The sequence below is a fragment of the Quercus suber genome, unplaced genomic scaffold (genome assembly GCF_002906115.3).
Source record: "Quercus suber isolate HL8 unplaced genomic scaffold, Cork oak 2.0 scaffold_474, whole genome shotgun sequence".
NCBI classification, from domain to species: Eukaryota; Viridiplantae; Streptophyta; class Magnoliopsida; order Fagales; family Fagaceae; genus Quercus; species Quercus suber.
The window spans coordinates 81,832-95,593 of record NW_027069925.1 but is presented as its reverse complement, the minus strand read 5'-3'; the positions used below and the strand labels follow the sequence as shown (position 1 = coordinate 95,593).

The window sequence follows — 13,762 nt, the reverse complement described above, 5'->3', positions numbered from 1 at the left end:
GGAAACTTTTTGGGAGGAAAATTTCATTCAAAATTTTTTGTGACCAAAGAGCTCGTCCTCAAGATTTTCAATATGTAGCACAGTGACCAAAGAGCTCGTCCAAAACTCTTTCAGAATCTCAATGAATATCGGAAAGTTTTGGCGCATTATTTAAATTGGCTCATCATTTAGAGGGATACAAGCTCGAGTGAGTATGCATCATAATTGATAGATTGAAATAGGTTGTTTACAATATACATTATCAAATATTGGTGTACACTTAGTGAACCAAGCATTTTCTGATATGTACACTCATATCAAGCCCCTGGAATATGGGTGTACATAATGTAGTCTTCCCAGTTCCCAGTCAATGCACTTAAGATCAGAGTTAAACAAATGGGCATCAATATATTAAAATGATGATATTCAAGTTTTTTAAAATTAAAAAAAAAAAAGAAAAAGAAAAAAAAAGGTGATATATTATAGCATAGAGAATACCAATACTGAGGAGACTTCGTTTTTGTGGGTGTGTGTAGTGCATAGTTTTTAATTAGAGTTTACGCCACCAATAATATAACGCCACGCCAACATCCAATTAAAAAAAAAAAAAAAACAACAACAACAACAACAACAATGAACTTTCTGTGTTGATGTTAGCAACGATGATGTTATCGGAGGCACAAGGAAGCTGAAGAGAAGTCACCACCATCGATGATTTTTTTTTTTTTTTTTTTGGTTTTGAAGATGAATATTCATTCATAAAAGAAAGAAACGTTACAGCCAAAAACAAAGCAAGACGAAAGGACAGAGGAAGAGCAGGACACAAGCACCAAAAGTGACCATCAACAAAGACACTAGCCAAGAGGACTGGAGATTTAAGAAGCTGGATTAGAACAGCTCCAGAGATAGTTAATGACCTGCTATATACAAAGACACTATGACCAGGTCAATGATTTGGACCATTTGGTCATCTCCCTTCCTCCTAAATTTTATTTTACCAAACCTTAAAAACAAAAACAAACCCCACAACCACAATGGACCAAGAACCCAGGCTCCAAAACACACGTGCAAAAGCAAAAGTTTCAAAATTTAATCACCTACAGACAACGGAGACACCAAAACCTTGTCTTCCCCCGCCAAAATTCACACCTTTATCCCATATGCAAATCTTGAGCCAAACCCACAAACTCGCACACAACCCAGATTGGATATATCTTAAAAAGATTGTACCTTGGATAATGAAAATTGGGACAAAGAAAAAAGAAACTTAGATCAGTAGCGACTTCTCCAGAGGCTTTTGGGCAGTATCTCCGACGGCAGGGGCTATGTCTTAGCTGGCTTGGAGGTTTGGTTGGTTCAAGATACAATTTTGGTACATTAAGTTTTAGAGGTAAGATTATGTGTGATAAGTTTTGGAAAATTATTTGTTACTTTCGAACTATTTTAAATGCGTATAATTTTTCTCATATGCGCTATTAATTCCCTCAAATTCTCTTTCTCACAAAAAAAAGAAAAAAAAAAGAAAAAAAAGAAAAAAAAAAAAACCTAGAATTCTGTTTCAACAAAAAATAAAAATATCCCTAAAATTCTATTAATTGTTCGCCAAACAAATCTGGAATAAGAATACGGACGCCCAATGGGGTCCAGAAAAGGTACCATTGGGTGTGTTTGGATTGAACTTATTGTTGCTGAAGCTGAAAACTAAAAACACTGTAGCAAAATAATTTTTAAATGTGTGAATAATGTCGTGGGGCCTATTTTTAATATTTTTTATTACATAAACAATGCATGAACAGTGCGTAAACAGTGCACGCACTGTTCATGCACAAATTTTTTGTCTCCCAAAGTCAAAAAATGCGGCCAAAAAAAAAAAAAAAAAAAAAAGAGGAAAACGTGTTTGCTGAAACGCAAACGCGGAATCCAAACCCCATCATTATGGCTCACTCTCCCCAAAAAAACTGGTGAACGTTTTAGGGTTTATTTAGACAATATTTGGGGTCCAGTTAGCTGAGCTCTCTACTCTAGTAACCATATCGTTTGAGGTCAAGCTAGCTCTCTACTCTAGTGGGTGATTTAGGAATGAAAATTGTCCCCGCATAGGGCTCTAGGCTAACGATTCGAATTTTTAGGACAGAGAAATATTTTGTTCACAATATGTTTACAACAAATTTTAAATAATAGGTTATTATTAATTGTAAATTCAAATTAGAATTAATAACAATTAATCATGTTATAAAAATGTTATGAACATATCATTTTTCTTTAACATAATAAGGCAACATTGAAATTTTTTTTTTCCTTCTTTATGTTGTGTTTGGGCGAAAGATTGAATATAGTTAAGTAATGGAAACAAAAGGAAACCAAAAAAAATAATAATAATAAATGGAATGAAATTAAATAATCTTATTTGTATGTTTTAAAATAAAGGATTGGATGTAATGAAATGTAACTAATCTTGTTTGAGAATGATATAGAAGAAATGGAATGAAATCATTTTATATCAATATTACTATTATACCTATATTTTAAAATAAATTGTTGTATGTATAGGATACTAGAAGTATTTTGGAAGTTTTAAACAGAATTTTATAAAATCAAATTCTATTCCTTTCGATTTCTCCCAATTTAGGCAAGATGAAAATTTGAAATTTTGAGGGAAAATGGAGGTTTGAGCATTCTCTCTCACTTAATCTACATAGTAATATTAAGCTTGGGTCTTCTTCAAAACTGATAAAATATATTTTTTTTATTATATTATATCTATATTTGTAGAGTAGCAAAGCAATTGGAGAAAAGCAGTTGAAAAGAGAAAGCTTCAACTCCAATTCCAATTGCGACTGAAGCACTTGATGTAGATCAAAACACTACAAAAAACGCGCTTCAGGGCTGCGTTTTGGAGCTGCGTTTTTTGAAAAACGCAGCTTCAGGGTACTGTTTGAGCTGCGTTTTTGAAAAACGCAGCTCCAGGGTATTGTTTTGAGCTGCGTTTTTAGAAAACGCAGCTTCAGGGTATGTTTGAGCTGCGTTTTTAAAAAACGCAGCTCCAGGGTATTGTTTTGAGCTGCGTTTTTTTTAAAACGCAGCTCCAATACTGGACTTTTAGACCCATCTGGGGATCTTTTTTTTTCAATATTTTCCAGAGCTGCGTTTAATAAACGCAGCTTAAACTGATATAGAGATGCGTTTGATTAAACGCAGCTNCCCCCCCCCCAATCCAAACAAACTATTCAAGCTTACTTTGATTTAACAAAACAATCAAATAATCCAGATAATAGCTAAAACTTAGTCAATCTACGTGTGTGCATCCTAAAAATCTCAACAACATCAAAGAATGTCAAAAAAATAAATGAAACTCTTCACATAATTATTACAATTAACATCCAAAGATGGCATGGGACTATGATAGGATAATATTTTTATTTGTTTGAAAAAAAAAAAATTTATTCAAGTCCCTGAAAGATTTTTTCCCACTTATTTTCCGCCATCCAAGGGAAAGATTTGGATAATGTCCTATGGACAAAGTTTTCATCCTAACCAAATTAGAGGAATCTCCTCCAACCCATTACGTAGTGGTTTATAAGACCATTAATGTATATTAAATCATATGATTCATTAAATCATTTAAAAGAGTTACATGACTATTAAGGGCATTGATTTTATTGCACGCTTGTTAGTGTATATTGTCTGTACACATCACCAATTTCATGTATTATATGTGGACATGTTTAAAAAATGTGGACAATGGGTATAAAATTATGGACATTGTGCGTACGGAGTTTACATAACGAGTGTGTAAAATTATAGCTAGTCTTTCCTTTCTTCAATTTTTCCTTCCTTTTCCAACAACAAGAAAGACAGAGCAAATATAGTAAATGGTAGGCACAGTAGGATACTATTGGAATGATATGTAATTAGAGATCCGAGGTTTCTTTAAAAAATTCACAGGTAATTTCTTTGTTGAAGGATAACCCTATTCTAGTTTTGCAAAGGATACAGTGCTCAACCTTTGTTACAAAAAGGTTATAGTGCTCAACTGAACTATATTTGAAGAGGATTAAAATGCATGCAAAAACGTATTGGAATGCAATATCAATAACAATATTGTTCCAAAATGAGCATACCTGGCATTGATCTTAGGTTGGAAAATCAGAAAAACTTTGAAACCTTCCTGGATACCTAGATTCATATACTAGCAGAACACAAAGTACTCCACGTAAACTCAGTAATTAAACTAGAGTAATTATCTAGCATCCTGGGAGCACAGCAATGCAGTACTTCCTTTTCTCACATAATATTAAATGCCAGTAATAAATTTCATGTGAGAAGAAAGAGTACTGCGTCATTGTAGTCCAGAAAATACTTAATAATTTTCCATTTATCAAATATATATAAGATTTAGCAACCAAGAGATGAAGACAAGAAATATGCACACATATAAAAGTAAGCATTTTTGAATGGTATATGATATGTATTTAGTGTACCTTTATCAAGTTTGGGAACTGGTGTTGGCCACCATTGAAGTACAAACTGGAAGGCATTCAACTTTTTTTTTGATAAGTAAAACTCGAAGGGATTCATCATAGTATTATCATGTCCAAATTGACCCTCAGTAAAATAATAAACCACCTCCATTTGTTGAGTGTGTGCATTCAACAACACAATATTTTTTGTCCTCAGCAAATAAATGATGTTTGGATCAACTGGGTGAATACCTAGCACTCTCAATAAGTTAGTGTTGCTCACAGGAAACTTTGCCACCAAGCACCATTTCCCAGCAATGTAGTCCTCGAGTTCCCAATGTTGAAACAGTAATCTATAATTGTTCGAATTGGATAGAAACATGCACCTCAAACGCCCTTGGCAAGCTGATAAGCAAACGTGTCCATACATGTCAGCGAGCTCTTTTGGTTGATGAATGAGACGGCATTTATGATCATGTTTGTTATTAGGATCAAAAGCAAGTATATATCTACTGCCACAGTGCGCCCAATGCATGATATCATTGTGGGCAAGAACTGCATGTGTCTGAAACTTGGCAAAATCCTTGATAACTTGAAGACCTTCACATTGCTCTGTAAATTGTTGCCATTCACTAGTATCGGAGTTGAATATCTTCACACAGAGATCGAGGGATTTTTTCTTTGGGAGGCCAAAGCATGGGGGGAAAAAACCATTCAAAAATGAGAATTATACTGGAATTTGAAACTAAATTAATATATGAAAAATAAAACTAGCCCAGCGCAGAACTATAGTTTCAAGAATGAGAGGTCAAAGAGATAACAAATATAAAAATCTTACAAATTTAAAAAGGTTATATAAGAAATATGAAAAGTTTGGGGGATCATATATAGATATAAATATATATATATATAATTAAAAAAATTTGGACTTTGCGTGCTTCTAATTTAGTAACATGCTAAAAGACTTTGGGAGTGAAAATCTAATTCTTAAAAAGTTTGGCCCTCCAAGCTTGTATGTTGTCCCGCACTTGAAACTAGCATCAATTCAATATTAACGAAATATTTATTAAAAAAGAAAAAAAGAAAAAAAGAAGAAGATATAGATACATTTCTATTCAATCATTTATGATGCATTAAATCACAAAAACCATTTATGATTGATTTGCTAGTACATGTCACAGTAGTTTCCCTTTCAATATACAAAATCAAAAATCCATTACTAGAAGAATTTGTTTCATAATTACAATTAAAATTTAAAAGAGTAAATAGAAGTACAACCATTCTATAATCAAAATAGCATAAACATTGAAAAAAAAAAGTTATTTATTATCATTGTATATCCAATATTGTTCTTAGTAAAAAAACCAATTAGTGTTGTCACACACACACAAACACACACACACATATATATATATATATATTAAAAAATTAAAAATAAAAAACCAAATTGTCAATTTTACTCTTATGATGTCAATTTCTATGCATTTCTTTAAAATTAGCAAATAATGATCAAGTTGCCAATTTCTATGACGACTTCCCCCCGCCCCTCTTTGCTTCCCTTAATTTTTAAAGCATCCAAATAAAGAGGAGGATATCTCTATTCCCCTAACTCTACCTGATATTTATAAATCATCCAAACAGAGGGACAGGGTACCCATTCCCCTCCCCTACTCTCTCCTTCCTCCCCTCTTACCGTTTACTCTCCTCCCTCCAAAATTTCAAACACACTATAAAAGGAAAAGGCAGCAAGCCATTAACTTAACATATACCTCCTCCTATATCTGTGTCCCACACAGCCACAGGTAATTTGTTAACATACTAATGTTGATTATCCAAACTTATTATGATTTTTACATGGAAAGAGATCGAGCACTTCTCAATAATTATCCTGTGCAAATTTAGCCCTTTAAGATGTTTATTTATCTATATAACATAGTAGTAATTTTATTCATATATCACTCAAAACTCTAAGTCTCAAATTTTTAACTTTGGGTGCCAAACATCAAATAAAAACAATTTATTTTTAGATTCTTTGGACTTGTATTCAATCTGGAAGGGTTAGTTTTAAATTCTAAGAGACAAAATATAAAAAAATAAAAATAAAAAAATAAATTATCTAAAATTCATATAAGAAAAAAAATTTAAAATCATTGTTTCTTAATACATTTCCACTCAATCTTCTGTGATGTATTATGAAACTTGACATTTTTTTGGTTCACAAAAATCTTGTATGATTGATTTGGTAGTAAATGTCACAACAATTTCCCTTTAAATGTACAAAATTAAGAAATCCATTACAAAAAAAATCATCTTTTATTTTGTTTGCAGTAAAGAGTAAATAAAGTAGAACCACTCTATAATCAAAATAGTATTTAAAAACAAAAATTGAAAGCCATATTTATTGTCATTATGAGTTCAACATTCTTCTTAGTAAAAATTTATTAGTTTGTCAACTGAAAAAAAAAAAAAAAAAAAAAAAAAAAAAAAAAAAAAAAAAAAAAAAAAAAAAAAAAAAAGAAGACAATTTTTTCTATTCAAAGTCTCAAACTTTTTAACTTTGAATCCCAAACATCAAACAAACGAACTAAAAAAACACTTATAGATACACAAATATATACATATACACGCACAAAAACAGGGCGACCATGGTCTATACATACCTTTGTTTTGATAGCACTGACACGCACAACCTTGAACCGAGTAATGGTGTCAATGTCATCATAGTAGGAATGGCATACAAAGCCAGCAAGGACATGACTGTCAAAACTAGGAGGCACAAGAGCGACCCAGTTCGCAGTGAGTGGATTACAGACGTAGTACATCATCGGAGACAAGAGTGTTGTGGAACACAGCACCAACCCATTACTCGTCGCTATGAAAATAATGGGGTTTGGACTCTGAGGAAGAAAGCTCAAGGAAAAGTTGGAAGACATAAACTGTGGATCCCTCTGAAAATGCTTGAACTCAACGGGAAATGGTAGGGGAAAGCTACACTGAAAGAACAGTGTAAAGGGTGGTGATGGCTGTGATGGGTACACGAGTTTCATTCTCTGTGTAAAACGTTGAGCAAATTGGGGTTGACGGATCAATTGGACCCATCTCTTGGAAACACACTTGAAGCGGTGTGCGGGTTTCAGAGGAATTCTGTGGAGGATTTCTATTAGAAGGTCGTTTGAGAGGTCATCAATGGAGGTTTGCTTGGATTCTGAATTGGGTTTTTTGAAAGGCAAAGCACAGATATCCATGACTGTGTTGGACTCGGTGGGAACTGATGAAATGAAACTCAAAGGGACCAAGTGGGCGTTGGTATGGGAACTACGGAAATGTTTTTTGCTTTTGACTTTTTGTTTTTCCAAATAACCTAGTTCTTTTTTTTTTTTCCCCTCAAATAAAAAAACTAGTTTTTAATTATTATTTTTTAAGTTTTTTTTATAAAACATAAAAATTACGAAAGATTACATTTTTTTTTTCAATAATTACTATGCAAATAAGCAAATTTTTAAAAAGATACTATATTGCATGCTGTAATACATAGTGGCGGCTCTATAAATTTTTTTAAAATATTTATTTAAAGAGTTAAATTATGCAAAATATAATAGAATGTTGAACTAGTAAAAATATACCAAATAATGTTGTTAAATCACTAGCCGTTAGAATGGGTTAATAGGTTTTTTTTTTTAATAAGCCAATAGTCTTATATATTTTTAAAAAGCACCAATAAAAACTCAGGAGTTAGGCAAAAGCCAAAAAGGTAAAAGGGGTTAAAATTAAAAACTAACAAAATGTAAAGGCAAAAAGGGACCGATAAAAAATAAAATGAGAATTGAGCTCAAATGAAAGTAATAAAATGAGAGAAGGGGACTCTGAAATGATGATAGAGAATAAAAAGTAGAGAGAGAGAGCAAAGAGCAATGGACGATACTTGTTACAACTATGAGTCAAGCTGCCGAGGAGAGTAGAGCTACTACTACTACTACAAAGCTAAGAAGAGTAAAGTCGTCGATGCCACTCAAGATAACTCACAGCAACCGTGTCTCTCCTAGTGCCTTTTTTTATATGAAAAAGGAATATATGGATTATTTTTATGATATGGGTTGAACATATTACAAATCTAAAAGCTTTGGGGGATTTTCTTTTTACATAATATTTTGTTAGTTTGTTAATGTTTGGCATAACCTTATTGTTATTCGGACTAATTTTATTATTGTTATTTGCGCTAATTTAATAAATCATTTATTAAGTCATTTGTTTGGGTATAATATTTGAGGAAATTTCAAAAATTTGCTTGAGATTTTAATTCAGATTTGGAAAGCAAAAATTCCAACCCCAAATCATACCTAAACAGACTGAATTTTGCAATTGTAAGCAATGTGAAATTGATATTCTCAAATTTTGGGGGCGTATCGATTGCAATAATCCCTTCACTTTTTTATTTCTCTTTACCCATCAAATGAAAGGGAAGATGTCTCTTACTCTCAATTTTTTTTTTTTTACTTCCATACCTATCTTGTTTTTAATTCTTCCCACCCCTATCCAACAAGCTATGGACACAGGGCTTACTCAACCGTACAGGTAACTTAGGTAATGGCCAAAGGCCGTAAATAATAGAGGAGCCCCTTTGTTAATTAACATAGTATATTATATTTATATGTCTTAACATTTTAATAAAGGCTCATTGACTTAGAAAATAAAAATAAAAATAAAGTCTTCCTCTATTAGGCCCCCACTTTGTTAAAACACATAGAAGCATTTTATTTATTTTTATTAAAACATAAAGAGAGAAGATTAATGTCACAATTGTATCTCAAAAACACAAAAGGTGGAGAGGCAAAATTAAAATATGAAACTAATAACGTACATATCCACTAATTAATAAAATCTAACCTCTGTCACTTGAAATTTGTCAAGAGAGAGACTATAGTCTATATATATATCTCTAATGACACGTCAACCCACTTACTCAAGTTTTCTTTTTGACAATTTTTTTATATATATAATCTAATTCGTTTTTGACTTTCTCCGTTTGTACCAATTTTTTATTATTATAATAAGATAGGATCAGTCATTTTTATTCTAAGTAGGTTGTTTAATAAATATTATTTAACCAACATTCAAATATAAGAATTGAGTTTTCTTGAACGCTTTTACCTTATGAGTTATGCCCCAAAATTCGTTGAACCGACCCTAGATAGTTGATAAACACCAAAAAAACCGCTTCATGGAAATGGGGAGATCTATTCCATTCAAGAGCTCTTCTTCTTGTATAAATTTTGGATACTCAAAATCTTCTATATCTATAAATTTTGGGATATCTAAGTAGCTTCTAAGCTGGCTTTCAAGTTGTCTAAGCGGTAGATACTAAGTCTTAGATATCCCAAAATATCTACTCCCTAGTCACTTATAGGTTTTTAATTAAGGGGTCAAATTCGTAAAATAAAACTTCACAGTTTAAAACCTCTCACTAAACCCACGTTTTCAGTAGTTTACAATCTCCTTATCTTTTATCATTTTTTTTTTAATTTAAACAAACGCACTTTATTTTCCTCTTCATCTTTTAACACTTTCTAAATTTAAACAGACGCACTCGATTTTCTCTTCTTTCTTCTTCTACGTTCTCTTTTATTTTGATAAAAAAATCTCTATAGGCATTCAACAAACACAATTTCACCACAGATTTTCAGTGCACGAGAGTCAATCCGAATGTATGTTACTTGATATAAAACTTGATTCCATAATGTAAAACTTAAACATCTCACTCCTCTTGATTCCATTATGTTTCTTAACCCTCTTAACACACATGTAAAATTTTGTGACAATTGAATGTTATATTTACTATATGATTTATAAATTTATTTTTTAAGCATAGTTTTAGATTGTAAAAATTTTCAATTTAAACAATTGATGAATGACATAATTATAGATACTTGATTTTTTAGAAATTTTGTAAACATAAAGGATATAAAAAAAAAATTGTAATCCAATAGTCGATTTATCAAAATTTACATTCAATTAAAAAATATATATATATATATATTGAGTGGTGTAGGTTACAACTAAGTTTGTAGCCATTTATTATTATTATTAGTATTATTATTTTTTGAGCAATAGTCCAGTACTTTCATTAAACAAATGCCAAGTCGACTTGGAAAACAGCAAGGAGATGTGGAAGAACATCTTCCATCCACACCGAAAAATCATTGACATGATTAGCATGTTTAGCGATATTATGAGCTACAGACTTCAGGAAGCTCGAGATCTACTGATGGGCAAAGGTCTAATTGGTTTTGGTGATTCAAGCCATTAGTTAATGAAAATTAAGTATGATAATACTGGAAGATCAGTGGGTTGGAAATCTTCAGACTTCGTCAATTTGGAGAACTGGGTCCTGTAAAACCAAAACCAATCAGAGTGAAGACCGGTGGAGGCCGGCCTATAACCCTCCGATGATGAAGTTAGAAGGCTTGAATGGAGAGGAGAAATATCTCAAGTGTTTTCTTCCTTCTCTAAGACTCAAATAAAAAAATGTTCGAATACCTTTACCTTTACGCAGGATCACGTTTATATAGTGTGTGGAACGGTTATTGGCTTTGATAACCGTTCTAGAGCAAAGTTGTAAGTTAAGGTTACAACCAATTTTGTAACTAAATTTTGTCATTGTTTTTATATTTATATCTATAATTACCATTTAAGGTGCTTCCCTGATTTGGAATTCTCATTTTGAATGCCTAAAATACTCTCAAATTTACCTGTTTATCTATATACTATTTAAAGAGTTTCCTCTATTTGGTATCCTCAATTTAGATATAAAAAATACCCTTAAATTAATCTGTTTGTAAAACTTATATAATATGGTTAGACATGTAAAATTACTAATTTAAAAACTCCTAAATTTTAGTTAAATTAAAAAAAAAGTTTTTTCTTAAATAAAACTGCCCCCCCCCCGCCCCCCAATGTAGTTTTTGTTTTTCTCCCCTAATTGCCAAAATGAAATGGCTGCAAGTTGTGATCGTTACATTTTCCCACATTTCTCTCACACGTTTGTAATCAAGTAGTAATATAACTTCTTCTTTTAAAAAAATATAAAAATAAAATGTTTTTTTCCTCACAAACATACTCTTCTTTTTCTAATTGCCAAAATGACATGGTCACAAGTTTTGACATTAAACAGTTTAATAAACTTTAAAATTTTGACACATTTTTTTCCTAAAAATTAGTATACATTATCTCTATTTAGATATATCTCATAAATGTTTTACGTATCTTTATAGTTTCTTTGCACCTACTTTTGGATTGCCTCAACTTTTTACCCGCTTGATCATCATCTCAAATTTCAGTAAGGTTTGTTTCCTTGGACATTGTTGAAATTATTAATTTGTTAGTTTGTGTATTTTTGTTTTTGTAATTCTTTACAAATCTCACTTTTTTTTTGAGTTTTTTTTTAAAAAAAAAAATCTATTTTTCAAGTCCATTTCCACATCAATTAAAAAAATAAGTCTATTTCCACAATTCCTTTGATCCCCACAATTTGTTTTTCTCACTTCATCACTGTCTTTCTTTCTTTTTAAAGAGGTATGTTTCCTATACAAAGAGTAAAGATGAAATCATTACCACTATCATGATTGTGTTTATATTTAAATACATATTGATTTGGTTTGGTGTGTTCATTTCTTTCATTTTCAAGTGCTTGATTTATACACATTTAAATAGTAGGATGGAATTTATGTGAAAAAAATGTCACAAGTAAAACTTGTAAACTAAAAAAAATAAAAATCACCATATAGTAGAAAAAAAAAAAAAAAAAAAAAAGAAAAAAAAAAAAAGAAACAAAAGAGGTTACAAGGTACGAAAGAGGTCAAAAAAGAAAAGAATATCTGTGGAGTCTGAACTACAGTTAGCTGTCAACATCTGATGAAAAACGTGCCGTGCCGTCACCAACAAACAAACAAAAGATAAGAAGCAGCAGCAGCAGCTGAGGCTGAGTGTGTAGTAGCTGTTGTTAACTTATCGTTTAGTTACATTATAAAAAAACGAAGAATACGTTTTCTCAATCAATCCAAATTCGCCACCACCTTCCTTTCTCAACACAAACTCTTCTAGTATTTGTCTCCATCGCCCATCGCATCAGAAAACCATGTCCGGCAGCGGCGGCCGCGGCGGCGGCGGTTGCAGCATCAGAGCCATCTGGATCCTCAACAGCCTCGACGCCGTCGTTTTCTCCAGGTAACCTTCTCTTCTTTTCCCTTCAAAAATACGCCGTCGTTTCACATTCTAATATACCTAACTAAGCTTTGTTTATTTCAATAATGCTTTACATTCTCAAATTCGATGATTATATGTCTCAGTTTCTTCTTCTTCGTTTGCTGTGTACTAATCGATTTGACTCTTCTTCTCACATTAGGGTTTTTCTGGCTTATTCGTTGATGAATCGCCGTTTTTATATATATAAAAAATGAATCTAGACCTATTTTTTTCTTTTTTTGTAAAATGCTTTTCTTGTTTTCAGTAGTGAAAATTTGCGTTTAACTTAGCTTTTTCACACTTCCGAATTGGCTTGTTTCGGGGAAAAAAGAAGAAGTTTGGATTGGTACAGTTCCCTTAGGTGTTTCCAATTTAATTCATGCATATGGTTGCGTTGATCAATACAATATGAACAGTGTTATCATTCCTGTGGATAATTTTATAGTTTATTTTTGATAGATAATAGGAATTTTATTGAAAAAATTGAACGTTGTGTTCACAATGATGAACTCTCTGGAGATGAAACAAATCCAAAAAGCTCAAGAGCTAAAACTTACAGATTGTAAGAAGCCAGAAATGGAAATACGCCTAAGGATAATTTTATAGTTGGGGGAGCCGAGGGGGGGATTTAAAGTTTAAAAGTCTTTGTTGGAAACACCAAGCATGCCAATTGAGCTTCACGGCTCTTGGCATATTTGCTAAGGATAATTAGATTTTTTTTTTTTTTTGATAAGTACTAACGATAACTAGATAGATTTAATGTAGTCGTGTGTTTGAATTTAATTAGGGAACCTAATGCACAATATTTGAGAAAATATATCTATGTTTTGCCCAATTAATTTTACATTTGCAAGTGCAGCCAGACGTGGCTTTAAGTAATATTTATTTATTTTTTGGTGATATTAGGAGGTTTCCAGTGGTTGAGAAGCGGTGGCGGACGGCTTGTAGGAGCGAGAATGAGAAAGTTACAGAGAATAGTCTTAGTTATTCTGTGTTTTCATTATTCCCCTCGGATTCGGAATTAGCCGCTGCATTTGTGGAGAGAAAGCAGAGGTTAGTTGAAAATTTCGTCCTTTTTTTTTTCC

The 13,762-nt window shown here is 32.0% G+C and overlaps 1 protein-coding gene across 1 annotated transcript; it reads right to left on the bottom strand.

The window, feature by feature from the left end:
• Positions 1-3,217: 3,217 nt before the first annotated feature.
• LOC112017587 (F-box protein At5g07610) lies at positions 3,218-7,743 on the bottom strand. Its single transcript, XM_065762825.1, has 2 exons — positions 7,100-7,743; positions 3,218-5,118 (listed from the first exon to the last, which is right to left on the bottom strand). Exons 1-2 carry the CDS (start codon positions 7,682-7,684, stop codon positions 4,375-4,377), a joined length of 1,329 nt encoding a protein of 442 aa, XP_065618897.1. The 5' UTR covers positions 7,685-7,743; the 3' UTR covers positions 3,218-4,374.
• Between the last annotated feature and the right edge of the window lie 6,019 nt (positions 7,744-13,762).

Bases quoted from the DNA above. Each gene is read 5' to 3' on its own strand.
- LOC112017587 (XM_065762825.1), bottom strand. From the start codon at position 7,684: ATGGATATCTGTGCTTTGCCTTTCAAAAAACCCAATTCAGAATCCAAG. The intron at 5,119-7,099 runs GTATGTATAGAC...GGCCTCCCAAAG, and splicing joins TCAGTGCTATCAAAACAAAG to AAAAAATCCCTCGATCTCTG.